The following is a 19,320-nucleotide window of genomic DNA, read 5'->3' as shown; positions in this document are numbered from 1 at the left end:
AGACATCTGTGGAGGCAGAGAAGTAATTTTAGGGAACTGACTGACAGGGAACAGGAGCAGCTTCTAGCTGTGTATCTGAGGTAAAATAAAGGCCTTAATACTTGCAGATGATTTTGAGCTTCTAGAAATAAATTGAACACATCATTTTTGAAGTGAGAAATGTATTTGGTGACTCAAAGTCCTCCAAGAAGCAAGTCCTTCCACTCAGTTTCTTAAAAGCCTCCTGACACTTTAAACATTAGAAAAATTTATTTCAGTTGGCTGTTTAATGTTTTTGCCAAGTACTCTTTAAAATACCAGAATAGAGAGGATGGAGGATTTAAGTTTATTAGATTGATCAGTATTGCTGAACTATGAAATATTTTGAGTGCAGTGTGTTTTTTGCATACAGGTATAACAGAATAGCTTTAGTGTTTTGTTTTTTAAACTTGAGAATGAACTTATACAAAATGCAGCAAGATATTCAAAAAACATTTTTAATGATTAAAAAATACACTATATCGGATTCATATCGGTATCGGACATATAAAGTGGTATCGTGCCATCTCTAGTATATACAGAATGTGGCAACTGAAGTATACACAGAGGGAAATTCAGGGAAGTGCAGACAGCCATGTAGAACGAGACCCAGCTGAACTAAATTATCAACAATGGCACAAGGAAAGCACAAGCACACCAACTCAAAATAAACCAAAAATGTCATAATTATATGTAAAGTTTATTTCTAAAGTACATTTAAAAACTACAGCTGATGATTAAAGTTATGTACATCTAAAAGAAAATTCAAGTAACATAAAACAGAGGACACAATCAAAGTTTAGGTTCAACAGTTTTTCCAAACAGTTAGAGTTGAAGCATTCGCAGAGACAACCCTGTGTTTCATCCCTGACCACCAAATACAGCACCGAGCTCCTGTCAGAGCTTCACACTGCAGCGATAAAGCTGTGCTGCACAGTGGGGACCTAAACATAATCATCAAATTAATGACAATGATAACACGATCACATGCTTAACTTGTTACAGACAAATATACACAATACACCTTTTACCTGACATCCTGTCAGAAAACACTGGAATTCACCCTACACCTAAAAATTTCCATGTATGGTGGATCCTAGATGCACTCCAGCTGTCGATGGTGTACTGCCCACAACTCAACAATGGCCTCTGGGAACAGACATAAATAAAAAGTTGTGTAATGTTCAATCTCACATCCTGTCCAACCTTTTGGAATGAGGTCTGTCACACTAGGTGTTTTGGCAAGATGCACTCCAGAAAACATGCCTGTCACCTTTTCATTGACATTTACATTAATTTTAATGTAAATCAAATTAATTTGATTTGCATTAATTAACATTAATTATGTGTAACCACATAATTTCCTCAGGGATTAATAAAGTATTCTGAATGTGTCATTTAGTTCACTAATTAGTAGCATTTACCTTCACGACAGTGGTGATGTCTTTCAATTTGTAGCACAGCAAGTTTTTTGTGTTTATGATTCTGTGAGAATCGCTCCACATGGTTTACCCAAAGTATGTTGATTTCCTCAAAATCAAATGTAAAATGCGCCCTTATATCTGCTCCTCCCAAGCCTTGACATTCTAGATGTCTCATCCAAGTTTTTATAAATCTCAAAATACCTAAAAATTGTCTTTGTGTCCTTGCATGATGATACTGTAACTAGTTTTGTATTTTTGCAAATATTTTGTTGACTCCTTTCAAATAAAGGGGGTTTTCACATAGTTCACTCAAGTAAAATTGTTAAAAGTTAAATTGTCTACATTCCCCACTGGTTCCTGGTCCCTAAAAAGGTACCGTCTGAGCAGAAGCAGATGTAGATTAAAGTTGTTGTAATATGATGGCATTAACTGGACTCTAACAGTGTGAATACACAGTCATCCCAAAGATGAGGTGCAGTGAGGGTGACACGAAAACTTTCAGTGCATGCAAAATGACATCATTGCACTGAAAGATCCTCATTTTACACTCGGCTCCACTAAAATCCCATCTTGATGCAGTCTGGCCAGTTTAAAATACGTGTTCTTGCACAAAAGCACAACCAGAATACCATAGTAAAATGTCATGTGATTGAAAAAGTGAGACTGTGATGAAGATGATGTACATATGACAAAAATTAAATTTTTGCAAGAAATGCATTTTGAAAGTACACATAGTGTACTTTCTGTGGTGCAGTTTGTTAGCCCGAGTACATAAGCATACGCCGACAGATGTTCACCATCAGAGAAGCATGTACAAACTTAACGGTTCTTGATTCAGAGCCCAAATGTCAGAGTAAAGGAAGGCTTTCAGAATGTAAAGTGCGTATTGTTGTTAGCTGTAATAAAATCCCAGTGGGAACAAAATGTACACTAAAGTCCTTATTATCCAAAGTGTTCCACATCCTGTATCTGTGTCTACACCGAGTCAAAGCAACATGACGTATAATGGGGTTTTTCAGATGAGTGTGTTAAGGACTGATAACAACTACGTAACACTGACACGATTACCTGTAAACATGCTGTGTACTCAAATGCATCTTTTGATATTTCAGAGGGCTGATAAAGGGACTGTGGGAGCTTTTCTATCTGTTACACCCAATAATTCTGACATGAAGCTGATGCTAATGACACTTACTAGAGATTTTTGTCAAACATCAGAAAACCTGCTCACAAAGGATTGGATCAATGGGTCAGTGAGTCCAAAGACTAAGCACAACGATCCTTCTAACATCTTTAAATGTAATGACCAATATTTTACATCCTGTTATGTTCCCTCCATTCATCCGCTAAAATTTAAAATTTGGGTTAAAACTTTTCAAACTTCAACATGGCATGTGTAAACATACTAGTTTTCTTAAGTAAGCCTAAATTATTTCTGTTTCAGAATCTTATTGTCAAGAACAACAAAATTGTAATCAAACCCGTCCTGAAAAAAATACTTTTTTATTAAGCCACAGCTGTGCAAATGATCTAGTTTAACTTTAAATCCACAAAACTTGTGAAATAAGTTAAAACTGAGGATTATCTTTCAACTTACACAGATAAATTATGTCAAAACCAAAAGAAATCAGTTTAGACTTGAGAAAAAGACTTGCTGAGGCTCAGAAAGCTGGAGCTAAAAATACAACATTAACAATAATTTTCCAGGTGTCAAGAAGTGGAGTGAGAAGGATCATCGATACATTCAAAGACAGCCAGACAGTACAGAACAAGCCTGGCAGAGACTGGAAGGAATAGATCTCAAAGACTGGACAGAAAACTAGTGAGAGACGTGTCTAAAGACCCCAGAACAACCAACTCCTAGCGAACCTCGTCCCCACAGTGAAACACGGTGAGGATGCTTCATAGTGGAAGGAAACATGAAGAAAGAAAATGTGACAACCCTGAAGGAAAACATCAAGCAGTCAGCAGCAAAACTGTGCTTGGGTCTTCACTTTGTCTTCCAACATAACCGCAAAACAAAACAGACGTGGCTCCTTCAGGAGGCGATGAAAAACCAGCTCACAATGAGCATTACTGACTGGCCTACACAAAGTCCTGACCTGAAGTCTGCTGAACATCTGTGGAGGGAACTGAAGACCGAGCTCCATAAAAGATGATCGTCAAATCTGGAGGTGCTTGAGAGTTTTGCAAAAGAAGAATAGGCTGGGGTTACTCGGTTCAGGCTGTTATCCAACAGAGACCACACACAGCTGACTGTTAGCATCAGTGATGCTAATAATTCTGACCCTGCTAGTTTTGTGTTTTTGCAAAGTAAGAAGTAATGTGAGCATTCAAAATAAAACTAGGATGTTTGAACACGCTGTTTTAAACATTCCTGCTCTGTTTAATGAAATTTTCATTGAGCGACTAATGACCTACAGTGAAGTGATCATATTAGCCAGTGAAAGAGTGACATTATTCCATTTTTACCTATAACAGTTGTGGCCGATCTGTGTTTAATTCTGGGTAACTCACTCTTACTGCTTAATCAGTCTCTCTGTAGCTACTTAGAGTTGTGTTGCTGGCATATGCGACGTGCTTCTGACAAAAATTGATTAGTGTATTAATCTTTTGTTAATCTGTCAGCACAAGGAGTGAACTAAAGGAATTTTTGTTTGATACGATATCTCTGGCCTCAAACGTTCCAGCCTTGGGACTCTCCTCCATCTCTGCCATCTCTGTATCTTGGTGGCCTTGACGACTTTCTTGCCCGTGTGCACTTGTGTTTGCAGCCACGTGGTGATTAGAAAGCTGAGATTACGAACGGGACCGGGACAAGATGTTGGTCACTAGAAAAATCTCAGCAATCAAAATTCATAAGGAATTATGTCTAATTTTATTCCATTTAAGAAGACATAAATGTTATATGCTGAAAGGTTTCAAAAAACACCTGAAGCTCTCGGGGGCTTATTTCAGGTGTCTCTCTGTAAGAGGCTGATTCATCAGTGGGAGGTTCCCATCAGGTAGCTCCTCCAGCCCTCCTCTCTACCCCACTGGTTCCTGGTCCCTAAAAAGGTACCGTCTGAGCAGGAGCAGATGTAGATTAAAGTTGTTGTAATATGATGGCATTAACAGGACTCTAACAGTGTGAATACACAGTCATCCCAAAGATGAGGTGCAGTGAGGGTGACACGAAAACTTTCAGCATAAGGAGTGAACTAAAGGAATTTTTGTTTGATACGATATCTCTGGCCTCAAACGTTCCAGCCTTGGGACTCTCCTCCATCTCTGCCATCTCTGTATCTTGGTGGCCTTGACGACTTTCTTGCCCGTGTGCACTTGTGTTTGCAGCCACGTGGTGATTAGAAAGCTGAGATTACGAACGGGACCGGGACAAGATGTTGGTCACTAGAAAAATCTCAGCAATCAAAATTCATAAGGAATTATTTCTAATTTTATTCCATTTAAGAAGACATAAATGTTATATGCTGAAAGGTTTCAAAAAACACCTGAAGCTCTCGGGGGCTTATTTCAGGTGTCTCTCTGTAAGAGGCTGATTCATCAGTGGGAGGTTCCCATCAGGTAGCTCCTCCAGCCCTCCTCTCTACCTGGGTGTGGACAGCAGGAAGGATCCAAATAAAGAGAGACGGACGGCTCACAGAGACACCATCACCAGACAGCCTCCTTAGCAGCAGCCTCCACCCTCCTCATCCTCCAACAGAGCTCCAGAAGGTAAGACGAGCTGCACGAGTAGAACAATAAAGAGTCACTGACGGGCATCTCTGTGGCTTTAACAGGATAAATAACAGACAGACGAAGGAGTGGGCAAAACTCGCACACTGACTTTTAGAACTTTTAAATGCCGAGTCCTCCTTTTAAAGGATAAATTCAGGGTTTTCTTTGTTTTTTTTGCTCATGATACGCATTCCTCCAGTCTTTTATTCATATTGTTATGTTTCTCTTCTTTGAAGTTTGGTGTTTAATGAGAAAATAAACTTAGATTCAGAGAGGAAATGTGCCAAGTGTTGGTGCAAGGAGACAAATTTCACTGACAGCTGAAGGAGCATGGAGATGTTTAACTCGCACAGTGATGATTGTTCAGTTAGTCTGTTTCTGTGACATCTTCAGAGTCATAATTTCAAACATTCTGCATGCTGGGATTTTCCTAACCTTACAGATGATGTACAGTAATAACTCCAAGTGTTACCATTTGATGTTTGTGCTACTTTCTGTCCAATCACAGACGTCCAACTGTGTTTTTTTTTCTTTCAGGTCTTTGTCAGGCGATTGGTTCCCTCCAACATGCTGTGCCCACTGCTCTTCCTGTCTGCATTCATTGTACTGGCAGGTAAGCATGCACCGCAGCTACTTTAAAAGTATCCTTACTAGACTTGAGTATTTGGTGATTAGTATTCAGGAACTGATAATCAGAGACTGAGGAACAAAGACCAAATGACCTGAAGTGAGGAGGGACAGTGAAGGCCATTTGAAGTGCTGATAATCTGACAAACATGGACAGATTTTCCTGGGATCCTTGCTTTCATATCTTTATTTTAGAATAAACAATCATACAAACAAACAAGCATTTTTAAAGAGTTCAAGGGATGTAGATCTCTGTCATCTGCCCATCCATCAATCTGATGGTTCATTAATTACATTCAACACGACTCCCTGAACTCTTTCAAACCCCCTGTCTTGTCTTTTAGTTTCTATGTTTTTCTCGTGGAAGGTTTGGCGCGTTTGACAATGCTATGGTCTTTTTTGCATTGAAAACACTGAGCTTTACTAACATTTTGCTCACATTTAACATGTTTGTGTCCTTAAAGGTCCAAACACAGTAAATATAGTTTTGGGTCTATGTGGAAGAAATTATTTCCTGTTTTCTGTTCACATTCAATTTAACTCACTCATCTTAAACTTTTCACGTAATAACTGAACATTTCAAGTCCTGTTTTTTGTTAATATTGAGTTATTTTCGTGGCATTTTGAACTAATAAGACTCAGACAAATTATAACCCCTAGTCCTGATCCTAAACTTGAGTTACTAAATTGAAATTTAAAGACAATAAACCAAAAGTGTAACTTGCAGATAACTGACAGCATTTTTTTCAGTGGCAGAAACAAGCTTCCATATTTACTGGATGCAGGAAGATAAAACTGTACCATGGGGAAAATATGGATCGCTACATACAAAAATAGCAGTGTGTGTGTGAAGAGAAAGGCACTGTAGAGAAATATATAGTACTAAAAGTTTAAACTTCAAGCACTTCAGTTGTTAAACATTTTTCAGTTTTACTAAGGTCACCAATACAAATATCTGCTCTCTTTTAGAATAATATATTAATGCTTATAAAACAGAAAAGATGTGTTAAGATATCTGCAGCCAGCCAGGAGAAAATCAGCAAATAAAGTTGAGAATCTTTTTTTTTTCTTAACTGATACTCAGAGAAATACAAAAACATTACTTTGAGTTTGATTCCATAAAAAGTGACAAAAACATTAGCGTCCATCGTGCGTGGGAAGAAAACTTCTTTTTACAGCGAAAAAAACCCCCTAAACTTCCAAGCAAGCACCGAGTAGCTACCACATAATGGGAATCTCACAGAGAAACTCGCGGATTCTTCAACTGACCGCGGCACACCTGCACCAGGGCAAGCATCCGCCTACCCTACTCCTGCTTCACAGGTGAAAATAGAGCAAAAGGACCGCTGAGTCTTTGATTTTATTTATTTTCTGCTGTGTTTTACTTGCATCTATTTGAAAGAGTGAGTGTAAACACAAAATAATATTTTATTTTATGTGCTGGAATGTGCAGAAAATAGGTTTAAATGTTAAACTAATTTATTCAAGTCAGAGAATGTTGCATATAATTTAAGTTTTGCTTGATGCAAAAAGTTAAAAGATTAAAACTAATAAAACAAGCTTTAAAAAGAGACTTTTCCATTTGATTACATTTTGTATGATGGATTATGCAGAAAAAGTAGAATTGGGCTGAAAGATCTATCACTTTATCACCTCTTCAGGTTGTAAATCGTGTTTTTAAAAAGTAACTAAGTAACTAAGTAATTAATTACTTTTGAAAATAAGTAATCAGTAAAGTAACGGCATTATTTTTTGGGGAGGTAATCAGTAGTTACTGATTACTTTTTTCAAGTAACTTGACCAACACTGCTCGCCATACAGAGGTCCGAGGGATCTCCCAGAAATGGCCAAGCTCATTTCTGGAGAATAGGTGACTGATTTCATACCTGCTGATCTCTTACCCAGTGCAGGTTAGGTTTGCAGTATTAGTTACCATCATGATATGCCCCAGTCACACTTTCGCAGGACAGGAAACCCAGCGTAAATAAGTTTGAATCCTGCTTCGTAGTGGACCTCCAGTCTTTGCATTTGGAGTTTTTTCCCTGTCCATATCTGTCTGTTACTGGTTTTTCAGCTTCACCCTGATTATCTGTGAGTCCCTGTCATGTATTTCATACATTTTGTTTTACTTTGTTTTAGCCTCACTGGCACTCTGAATGTTATCAACTCAACATATTCAGATCAAAACAGCTCTCATTCTCTTTTCCAAACACTGCATAGCTGATCTATACGATGCAATATCTGAAGTTACAACATAGTAACATTTCTGTACTTTAGTGTTTAGGCCTGTCGTGAGAGTACATGTTAATGTACTACCGTAACATAGATAAGACTTCATAAGTCCCCATATATCCATCAACCCTATTTCTTTAGCAAAATAATTTGAATAGTTGTTTTACACCAGCTATGAGACTGATCATGACCTATCCGGCTGTCCATCGCTGCATCGAGTATGCTCTGCTATTACAAATGAGAGTGTAAAGTGAGTAAGTAATAAAAACGTTAAGTCTACTATACCCATCCATATAAGTTCCCCAAGTTTAACTTGTAATCTACCCTCCTTTTCCAAGATTTTGGCAACTTGTACGAATACTTTGTTTCTACAAATGCGTGAATGTGAACCTTTGTTTGTCCTAACAGCTAACAAGCTGCAGCTCACACCTCTCACGTGTGTCTGTGTCTTCAGGTGCTGAGCAACAGTCAGTCACTCATCCTTCAGAGGTGGACATCAGCTCATGTCCCATCACATATTATGGACAGAAGTACGAGAAGCTCTATGTGAGTAGGATGAAGCCTGATGTTTTAGCAGAGCTTTATGTGTTGTTGCTGTTTAATCTCCACCTGTAGCAGAGATGATGTTTGCAGACTGAGTGAAGAGTTCAGAGATCAGCGTCTTATTAATGTCCTCTGCAGTGATGCTGAGTATGTAACCATCACCTGATGCAGCTTCCTGAAGAAGAGCGAGAGCTCTGACTGAAACCTGAGCACCAACAGTTCAGCTGTACATGACAGAAAAACCCACAAAATATTTTGCTATTTGATTTGTTGTGTCTCTGATTTTTACAGGTGACCTTCACAAGACGAGACATTGTGATGTGTTTTGACAAGTTTTACGACCCTAGGAATGAAGGCGACTGCATCGTGGGGAGCTCACCTGACAAAAGGAGAGCAGCTTTTAATATAGTTCAAGCAGAGTCTGTTCTTGAACGTTGGGTTAAAAATAAAACACAAACAATTCAGAACAGTTTGAGATGCAGTGTGCAAATAACCATGCAGATCAGCAGTTCAAAGGTGAGTCCTGCTCTGCATCACAAAGCCTGAAGGGTGTGCCTAAAATGAATAGTTTCAATCAACACTGAAAACAAACATAAAATGAAAAATGTTTTTTTTATTTTTTAAAGGGACATTGTAGACTAATTAACATGAGTATGTCAGATGCAGCCGTACAGGCTAGTTTTCACCTGAAGGGTGAAGGAAAACCAAAGATGCAAAGGCATCTAAGCGTACACAGGAGACAGGACCAACGCATGTGAATGGTAAAAGTAATGCATAATCATAACCAAACAAACTAAACATCAAAAGCAACTATTAAAGATTGAAAACAGAGGCACTTTAAGACAATACAGACCATGAAAACAGAGACTTGCATGGATACCACTTCAGTATATGACAACATGTTGGATTATGATCGTGTTTGTTTAAAAATCACTTTTTCTGCTATTTTTGTTGCTAGCAGAAGGATTGGTCTGATGATTGGTTATATAATCACCTGATTTAAAAACATGTGTGATGACTGTAGTTTTTATAGCATATGGAAACACTCCATTATGAAATTCAAAATGTTTTAGCAATGCAGCTCAACAGGCCCAATGTTAATGTTGTGAACCTGAGCTTTTCTAAACACTTTCAGATGAAACTTCTTCACAGTGACTGAATCTTTCCTGTTAACCTGTTTACAGATTAGCTTACACCTATTCAACTTTGGGACAGAAGCAGCTCTGAGTTTGGAAGCACATGGCACTGGTTTAGTGGCGGTGAGTCTGTGTGTATATGAACAATAACACTTTGACGTAATATGTTAAATACTTTATATTTAATGCCAACATTTGTGTCTGTTTTCAGCTTGATGTCAGTTCTTTCTGTTCTGTGATTATAACATTAGCTGTGTTTGTTTCTGTTTAGTTCTATACTCAGGTCAGTGATGTCGTAATCAACAAAGTAGAGGTTAATAACGTTCTTAACAACAATCACAATGATACCATAGATATCAGTGGATGCAGACACTCAGGTTAGTGAATCTTAAACTCCTACTGTGACTTTGGGATTATGTAATTCTGAAAGATTTGATTGTTACTGTTTTATTTGCACTTACAGTTGGAAAACTGTTGAACTAAAGTGAAGCCTCTATCTCTTCCCAGATACTGTGTATAAACCTGGTACTGTGGTCAACTCTGACCCACAAATCTGCTCCAGTGTCACCTGTTCTGAGACTGCAACCCTCCAGACCTCTGGTTGTGGTCCATTGGAGCATTGTCAAGGCAACGGCATGTAAATATTTTCTCTTCATATTTTGTTACTAAAAGGTTCTACAGTGAAATAACTTAAGAAATAGAGGGTCCCCTGGGGTAACCTTCTTTGGCAGCAACTCATGGTGATGTTTGTGGTTGGTTGCCTTTGTTAGCTGTGTGTTGGACACCATGTTGGACTCCACCTGCACTGTGACCGGCCCCACTGTCATCGACGTCCACGGCCATATGAACTCCATCCAGGATCGCTGTGCATACTCTCTGTTCTCGACTCCGTCACTCCCAGACTTCCTTGTTCTGGGGAACTTCAGGGACAGACGTCGTAAAGATGTGAGCTTTTTGGACAGTGTGACGCTGCGTGTGGACGGGCATGACATTCACCTGGAACAAGGTGGGAGAGTTCAGGTAAGCGACCTACAGCCACAGTTCATGTGTCAGAGTGGAGTCTGATCCAAAGTCCTCCCTCATCCTCTGCTGTGTCTCCTCGCATCGTTCTTCTCAGGGCTGTTAGAAGCAGTTCTTTCAGAGCTGCTGAACTCAGTGGTTGTTGCTGTGAAATCAGCCTGTTTGTGTGTTTGACATGTTTCACTCAGTGTTTCCACCACTTTGTCTCTGCTGTGATGCAGCTGGACGACTCCACACTGACCCTCAGCAGCTCACCTCAGTTGGTTCATGGTGTGCAGCTCTCTAAGGACCAAACTGGAGTCACTGCCGAACTCACCAACCTCAACATCTCTGTCTTCTTTGATGGCAACACCGCACAGATCCTCTTAGAAGGTACAGAAAATAAAGTTTAACTCATGTAATGTAAACTGTAAACTGTGCTGTTATTTATTGAGCTGCTGTGTTCCTCCAGTTTGAATATTGATGCTGATCTGACTCATTCTGTCCTGATCCTGTGCAGGACCTGCTGGTTCATCTGTGGAGGGTCTGTGTGGAAACTCCAGCAGCTCTCTGAGTGACCTGAGGCTCTCTGAGTACAGCTTCACCAGGTAAGACCTCATCACAAGCTCAGAGTCCCTCTGACTGCTGCTGCTGATGTTGCAGATATTCTGTTTGTATGAATGAGCCTGAACTTTGTTGTTTGTCGCCCCCTAGCTGTGAGATGCAGTACAGTGAGACTGCTGACAGCACGATCGACTGCACCAGTGTGACTGAACGGTGAGCAGACTGATCCACAAGGCAGGATCTCTTTACCCTTTGACGTAATAAAAAACATGTGTGTTGATCTGTCTTGTAAATTACATGGTACATCACATGTGACTGTAGCATAGATGGAAGATAAACACAACTGATTACAGATTATTATTTTATTGTCTTCAATTTTGTTTCTCTATCTGTGGTACAGCTGTAATCTCCTGAAGGAGGCGCCCTTCTCCTCCTGTAACACTGACATCGACCCAGAGCCCTACATAACCGCCTGCACCGACACTTTGTGTAAATATCCTGCAGTGGACGGACTCAACTGTCAGTTCCTGAAGGCCTACGCCAGAGCCTGCAGTCTACACAACCACGCTCTGGATGGCTGGACATCAAATACCGGCTGCTGTAAGATGTTAATAAGACCTTAATAAGACGTCAGATTGTCACTGATTTCTAGAATCGATTCAATTCTGATTCGATTCGATTTGATTTGAATCGGGGAAATTTGGCCTCAGACAGTCAGAAATATTATAATTCAGATCATGCATCGGTACATTTCTATATTTTTATATCTATAAAAAGAAAGCTGACACTTGCGAGACTTTATCAAAGGTGTAAGCATCACAGCAGATACCTTTGTGTCAAAGTAACTGAGGATAAAACACAGAAAAACATGAAGGTGATTTTCCTGGCCTGAGATTTTATAAAAATATTCTGTAGTAGATCAAAAACGAAAGAAACCCATTAATCAGCATATGAACATTACCTGATGCTGCTGAAGTGAAGCAGAGCAAAGTTACAGAGGTTTTATTAGAGACACAGCTAAACGTTTTGCAATTTTGCACAATTTTAAAAAGTTTAAATTTGTTCAGTAGCCTATTGAACAGCAGAAATTAGCTTTTCTTTTCGGAAGTAAGTAAAAGGAAAAAAACAGCGGCCAACAGTGCTGTAAACAATGGTAGACTTGTGCGAAAGCGAATAATGAAGAAAACAGAATTTTAGACTGGAAACTTGTTAGCAGAGACGGGTCTTCCAGCAGAATCTGCATGAATATTGAAGATACTTATTATCTAGACGGAGGAATAATCACACGTGGGGCATCGGCTTTCATGGGAACATTCACACCAAAAGGTGACTTTGTTTATTGAACTCTCGCGTATACTCCGCAGCATAACAGGAAGCATCCTTTCAAAATAAAATCACAACAGATGACAATGAGGGCATACCTATTAACTAGCTCAACAAAACTGTTCTTGAAGTAGACTGAGAGAGAGAGAGAGAGAGAGAGAGAGAGAGAGAGAGAGCTGTGCATGAAGTGTGATTGTATCGTGGTGGAAGCAAAACAGCAAAAGTAAGAGGGAATTCACGTCGATGTTTATCAAATGTGAAGCGTAGTTTGCTGCTTCTTTTGTGCTGGTTCAGTGAAAACCTGCAGCTTCGGAATCTAGCGTAAAAAATACGTACACACAAAGCGTGGACCCGCCGAAACATCAGAATCAGCGAGCTGTCGGCTTTCAGCTCCAGTCCGTGCCGTCGGGTGAGAAAGGCAACATCTCACTGATTCTGATCCTGATCCGCGGGTCCGCGCTTTGTGTTTACGTCTTTGTGCAGAATCCATGTACCTGCTCTCATTTACTGTTTTAGCTGTTTGGTGGTTGTTGAAATTTTGTGAGGTTTAACCTGAGATTCTGGCTTTTCGGGCAAATTAAAATTTAGATTAAAAAATCGATTCAGGATTTTAATGAATCGATATCACGTTATCCAAGCTAGAATCGATTTTAATCGATAAATCACTAATCAAAACCCACCCCTATTAATAAGCTCTCCTTTGTTAAAGAACTGAACTGTGGATTTTTAGAGCTCCCATGTTTTCAGGATAATAGATGAGTGTGTTCCTCTGTAGCCTCTGAGGCCTTCTGTCAGGACAGGACCTGCAGCGATCACGAGTTCTGTGGTGAGAAGACGGTCAGTGGTGACACTCGCTGCTTTTGTCGGGCCATTTTTGCCTCCAAGTACCAAGCAAACAACTCTTTGGGTACGACAGCTGTGACATCACCATGACAACAGGGCTGAATAATGTAGGAAAGCTTCTAACTGTGATTTTTCTGACTGATATTGTGACGTTCAGGTGATGCAACGGTCTGCAAGGAGAACTCTGCTTCACTAACTCTGGTCGGTTGTCTCCTGGAGGACAAAGACATCAATTACTCTGCTTTACACCTCAACGACCCGACCTGCAGGGGTCGGGTGGACAAGCTCACCCACATGGTGACCTTCAGCTTCAACAGCAGCAACAGATGTGGGACGGTGGTCACGGTGGGTTTCATCTCCTGCTGTTTAAGCTTTGATCTCTGTGAATTCTAAAATTTTTGGTCATCTGAAGTTTATACCAGTCAGTCAACATCTTAAACAGTATCAGATGTTAAAGATGAAACAATGAAGAACTTGCTTAGTATCTGATTATGTGACCCTGCAGACCAACAACAGCTACATCATCTATAAGAACACCATCAGGAGCCAGAATTACTCTGACGTCATCACTCGCAAAGACCAAGTCCAGATCGACTTCTCCTGTGTTTACAGTCAGCCGAACATCAACACTGCAACCTTCAGAATCAGAGACTGGTTTGTAGTGGCTGCTAGGTATTGTTTGAATATTTGTTAAAATGTGGGCATTGCTAACAGTGCAAGTATTTTAAGATGTTGGGATTAGGGCTGCTCGATTATGGCAAAAATGATAATCACAATTATTTTCACTGAAATTGAGATCTCGATTATTTGACGATATTTATTTAACCCTTACGACCTACTATAGAACCAAGTCCGCCAGAGCTTATATTATTTTTTTACATGTTGTAGTGCCATTTGTGGGAGCATTTCAAGTTGCTATACAACTATTATAGCCCATATTTTAATAATATGTATGCATTAAGTCCATAGTAACTACATTAATTGCAAAAAAGTGCAATAAACTACAAAAAACATTGAAAATCATTTTTGTTTTTTTTACATATATTTCTACTTGGAGAAATTTAAGAGGTTTATCCCTCAAAACTTTAAATACAAAAAAGTTGCAAAAAATAGTTTACAACAACAGGAAATTTATTTTGAGTGTCTTCATAGTTTTATTTTGGAGATACACCAATTTTTATATACTGCAGGAAAAACGAAAAAACAATCCTAGCATGTGCATCAAAATAAACTATTTCCAGCAGTGCAATTCGAGTTCTAAGCATCCCAGAAACTATTCAGAAAAGTCAAACATGACCAGTATAGGCTTTTAAGCCCTACAAGTAAAAAACTACATTTTCCGCGAAAATGACGTCATTTCCGGTTTCGGGCAGGAAATGGCGGACATGCGATAGTTCCCGCTGACGTCTGTTTCACTGTGGGAAGTGTTACGAACAGCTGATCGGATCGGCAAAGCGTGTTTCTGGAATATTATGTTTTTGTTCCTGCAAGCGCTTTTTATGCAATTTTTGCAAAGCTTTATGTGGAAGGAAACCGTGACCGAGGACAAGCTGATGGAATAAGATGTAAGTACAACTCCTCTGGTTTCATATGCAAAAAAAACTTATTGCGCTAGCTTACACGGCTCAGGGTTCTTCAGGGATTTAAAAATAGTTACACAAAACGGAGCGTGCTGCTCTGACCGGATTTAAAGGGTAAACAATGACTTTAAAAAATAATATAAAATAGTGTGCAACACCACTGAAGTTTTTTTTAACCTCTCTTTTCAACCAACGGCAGTCACTCTCCTCTCCAAATAACTTCTGCTTAGCTTTCCGAGCTTCCCTCGGGTCCTCTTAATCAGCGGTCTCCACCCTTTTTTGCGCCACGGACCGGTTTATGCCCGACAATATTTTCACGGACCGGCCTTTAAGGGTAAATGAGGGAGGGGCTAATAATCGGCTCAGTCATTTTTAATGATCGTTGAAAGCCCAGATCGTAATCGTGATTAAAATTCGATTAATTGAGCAGCCCTAGTTGGGATTGTTGTTAACAACAGTGTAAATGTGTGCATTCTGCAGGTCCGTTGCACAGCGCATCACATCTGGAGCTTGGAATTACACTCTGACTATCAAGGCCTACACTGATGCCGGCCGCACACAACTTGTGGAGTGGAACAGTGAATTGCAGTTGAACGAGAAAATCTGGATGGTGTTGAAGACCGATGGCTTGGATGGAAGCATGGTCAGTGTGGTGACCGACTCCTGCTGGGCAACTGACAAGGCATCACCCACCAGCAGTCCAAGACATGATCTGATCATTAACGGGTGAGAGAAACTCAGAGGTGGTGGTTGCTCACTGCTGCTCAGAGATTAATTCAACTCCTTTTGATCACTATTATGGACTCCTGAACAAAGTTTATTTTCCTGCTTATGATCAGCTGTGCAAACCCTGCTGACCCGACGGTGCAGGTGGAGGAAAACGGACTGGCAACCTCCACTTACTTCTCCTTCAACATGTTCCGGTTCACTGGGGGCTCTAGTGACATCTTCCTTCACTGCCAACTCCACCTGTGTCCCAAACAGGGGAACAACTGCATCCCGGTACGCAAATGTTCATAGAAAGATATACCAAATCTGGCCATCTTTTCTAATTTCATGAGACATTGCTCTGCACATAGACATTTCTCTTCAGTGTGCAAATGTTCAAACACTGAAGCGCATTATTTACTGTTCCTTATCCATAGTGTCTTTTGCTATTGATGTCCAAATAGCTTCTAGATGTCCACAGAGAATTGGTTTGCATAAAACGAGCTGTCTTTGAATACATTAAATCTCAAATCTGCTCAACAGAACTGAAGTCTGACCTTTCGCTTCGCCATTTCATCAGGTCCAGAACTTCACATTCTTTTTTCTTGGTCAAATAGTGTCTGCACAGCTTTGACTTATGATTGGGGTCAATGTCTTGTTGGTATATGAACCCACGACTAATCAGCTCCGGTCCAGAAGAGACTCCATAATGCACTAAAATGTTGTGGTAGACTTTCTTGTCCATGACACCATAGATTTTTTTTTTCCTAATTTGCCCGAGCTGTTAGATATGGGTGCAGTGCATCAAGCATTAACCCTTTAAAGGCGGTCGGAGCAGCAACGCTCCGTTTTGCGTAACTATTTTTAAATCCCTGTAGAACCGGAACCATGTAAGCTAGCACAATAATTTTGTTTTGCATATGAAACCGGAGGGGTTGTACTTACATCTTATGCCATCAGCTTGTGCTAGGTCACGGTTTCCTTCCACATATAGCTTTGCAAAAATTGCATAAAAAGTGCTTGCAGGAACAAAAATGTAATATTCCAGAAACACACTTTGCCAATCTGATCAGCTGTTCGTAACACTTCCTACATTGAAATAGACGTCAGCGCGAACGATCGCATGTCCGCCATTACCTGCCCGAAACCGGAAGTGACGTCATTTTCGCGGAAAATGTAGTTTTTTAGTTGTAGGCCTTAAAAGCCTATACTGGTGTTTTTAAAAGTCATGTTTGACTTTATGCTTTTCTGAATAGTTTCTGTGATGCTTAGAACTCAAATTGTACTGCTTTAAATAGTTTATTTTGATGCACATGCTGTTTTCTTTGCAAATTTGCATTATAGGATTGTTTTTCAATTTTTCTGCAGTATATAAAAATTGGTGTATCTCAAAAATAAAACTATGAAGACACTCAAATTAAATTTCCTGTGGTTGTAAACTATTTTTGCAACTTTTTCGTATTTAAAGTTTTGAGGGATAAACCTCTTAAATTTCTCCAAGTAGAAATATATGTAAAAAAACAAAACAAAAACGATGTTCAATTTTTCTGTAGTTTATTGCACTTTTTTGCAATTTATGTGGTTAATATGGATTTAATACATAAATATTATTAAAATTTGGGCTATAACAGTTGTATTGATGTATAGCAACTTGAAATGCTCCCAAAAATGGCACTACAGCATGTAAAAATATAAAGTAAGCTTTGGCGGACTTGGTTCTATGGTAGGTCTTAAAGGGTTAAAAGGTTCTTCAGCTTTTGAAAATGCTGTTTCTGATGCTGTTCATTGTTATCACCGGAATTCATCATTTTTAAAAGATGAATCGACCCATATATAATAGATGCTGATCGACTTTCAGAGACTACTATCATCAGATTCAATAAAAATGTTATAATTGGAGGGTTTTGACACAAAAGATGAAATGTTTGCTGTCAGTGGCTTCAGTCCTAAATGAATGGATCACTCTTGGTTTTGTAAAGCCTGGACTTTGTCTTTAACTTCCAGACGTGTAACACACCTGCTCGGGTACGCAGATCTGCCAGTTTGACATATGAACCTGAAGCTCCAGCCTTCATCAGCGTGTCCTGGACTTATTAGGTAAGGTACAATCGGCTTTTGTGATTTACCATCATATATGTTATGTGGTGATTGCTGAAGAGAACAGTGAAGTTTAAGTAAGAAATTCAGAAAGAGGAAAAATGCCTGAGGAAACCTCACTGGTGGAGGTGGAAAGAGACATTACAGATATGTTAGCAATTTTTACTGGAGTTAAGTTTTCTGCCCACCTAAACTGATGGGTTTGTATTTCCAACTTTGCCTGATAAGCTGTTGAGTGAATAAAATGTCCTAGTTTATACAGTGGTTCAAAAAGGTGTTTCCCCCCTTCCTGATTTGCTATTTCCTTTGTAGATTTGTCACACTTAAATGTTTCAGATCATCAAAAGAATTTAAATTTAAAATTTTAAGAGGAAAAAACCTACATGGCCCTGTGTGAAAAAGTGATCGCTCCCTTAAACCTTATAACTGGTCGGGCCAAACTTAGCAACAACAGCTGAAACGAAGCGTTTACCATAAATGGCAGTCTGTCTTGTACAGTGCTGTGAATGAATTTCGGCCCGCTCATTTTTGCAGAATTGTTGTAATTTAGCCACATTGGAGGATTTTCAAGCCTAAACCACCTTTTTGAGGTCATGCTACAGCATCTCAATCAGATTCAGGTCAGGAATTTGACTTTGGCCACTCCAAAGTTTTCATTTTGTTTTTCTTAAGCCATTGAGGTGGACTTGCTGTTGTGCTTTGGATGATTGTCCTCCTGCAGAACCCAAGTGAGAATATACGGCCATCTGTTCGTGATCTCAGCTTGAGGTCAAGAATCGTTCTTTTGTGACCTCCTGGATGAGTTGCTGATGCACTCTTGCAGTAATTTTGGTAGGCTGGCCTGTGAAAGTTCATCACTGTTCGAGGTTTTGTCCATATGTGGATAATGGCTCTCACCGTGGTTCACTGAAGTCCCAAAACCTTAGAAATGGCCTTCTAACCCTTTCCAGACTGAGAGATGTCACCTACTTTGTTTATCAGCCGTTTCTTTGGATCGTGGTATGTTGTTTTGCTTTTTGAGATCTCTTAGCTTGCTTCAGTTTGTTAGAAAATTTCTATTTAATTACAAATACTTTTTCATACAGGGCCATGTTATCTTTGTCTAATATTTAAATTTGTTTGATGATCTGAAACACTTAAGAGTGACAAATACACAAAAAATAGGAAATTAGGAAGGGGGCAAACACTTTTTCACACCACTGTACGTCACCTGACAGTCCAGCATCAGGGCAGAGGTCATCCTCAAACACAGATGATTCCAACAGAAGAACTGGGATATGATTTGTGAAAAGGAGCCAAGGTCTGTGACAGAAAGAACAGCAGTCACAGTTTACTCTGGTTGTCTTCTCAGGTGGTTTCCACGGTGACTTTGATGGACTGACTGACCAACCGAGTGCTGACCTAATGTGACAGTGTTCGCAGAGACAAGAGACATGCTGCTTTTATCCATCTCCTTTATACTTGTACTATTTCTGCTAAAGGATGGAAAAATAAAGCGTGTGGTAACCA

General features: G+C 39.6%; 1 protein-coding gene and 1 long non-coding RNA gene across 3 annotated transcripts; one reads left to right on the top strand and one right to left on the bottom strand.

Moving 5' to 3' along the window:
• Window positions 1–450: 450 nt before the first annotated feature.
• LOC147334451 (uncharacterized) lies at window positions 451–1,544 on the bottom strand. The gene is made up of 3 exons (XR_015128583.1): window positions 1,443–1,544; window positions 1,050–1,167; window positions 451–962 (listed from the first exon to the last, which is right to left on the bottom strand). It is a non-coding gene; the product is annotated as an uncharacterized LOC147334451 (long non-coding RNA).
• A 3,471-nt stretch (window positions 1,545–5,015) lies between these two features.
• LOC147334450 (alpha-tectorin-like) lies at window positions 5,016–19,320 on the top strand. 2 transcript variants are annotated; one of them, XM_086272428.1, is made up of 19 exons: window positions 5,017–5,156; window positions 5,697–5,772; window positions 8,473–8,564; window positions 8,853–9,077; window positions 9,746–9,820; window positions 9,969–10,074; window positions 10,205–10,334; window positions 10,468–10,717; window positions 10,939–11,089; window positions 11,217–11,304; window positions 11,411–11,473; window positions 11,661–11,860; window positions 13,359–13,490; window positions 13,584–13,771; window positions 13,932–14,080; window positions 15,487–15,732; window positions 15,846–16,008; window positions 17,719–17,811; window positions 19,163–19,320. In XM_086272428.1, exons 2-18 carry the CDS (start codon window positions 5,727–5,729, stop codon window positions 17,809–17,811), a joined length of 2,397 nt encoding a protein of 798 aa, XP_086128554.1. In that variant the 5' UTR covers window positions 5,017–5,156; window positions 5,697–5,726; the 3' UTR covers window positions 19,163–19,320. The 2 variants fall into 2 exon arrangements, with proteins under 2 accessions (XP_086128562.1, XP_086128554.1); XM_086272436.1 differs by lacking the exon at window positions 13,359–13,490 and having other exon boundaries at window positions 5,016–5,156.

This window comes from Aulonocara sp. 'chitande type north' Nkhata Bay, linkage group LG3 (genome assembly GCF_057382095.1).
Source record: "Aulonocara sp. 'chitande type north' Nkhata Bay isolate Kocher_YH1m ecotype deep benthic linkage group LG3, A_spYH_male_GT1.1, whole genome shotgun sequence".
Classification (NCBI taxonomy): domain Eukaryota; kingdom Metazoa; phylum Chordata; class Actinopteri; order Cichliformes; family Cichlidae; genus Aulonocara; species Aulonocara sp. 'chitande type north' Nkhata Bay.
The sequence above is the reverse complement of the archived record's forward strand: the minus strand, read 5'-3'. Positions and strand labels throughout refer to the sequence as shown.

Excerpts from the sequence above, each read along its gene's own strand:
- LOC147334450 (XM_086272428.1), top strand. The coding sequence starts at position 5,727 with ATGCTGTGCCCACTGCTCTTCCTGTCTGCATTCATTGTACTGGCAG. Across the intron at positions 8,565-8,852 it reads AGAAGTACGAGAAGCTCTAT|GTGACCTTCACAAGACGAGA; the intron begins GTGAGTAGGATG and ends TGATTTTTACAG. Across the intron at positions 10,075-10,204 it reads CAGTGGATGCAGACACTCAG|ATACTGTGTATAAACCTGGT; the intron begins GTTAGTGAATCT and ends ATCTCTTCCCAG.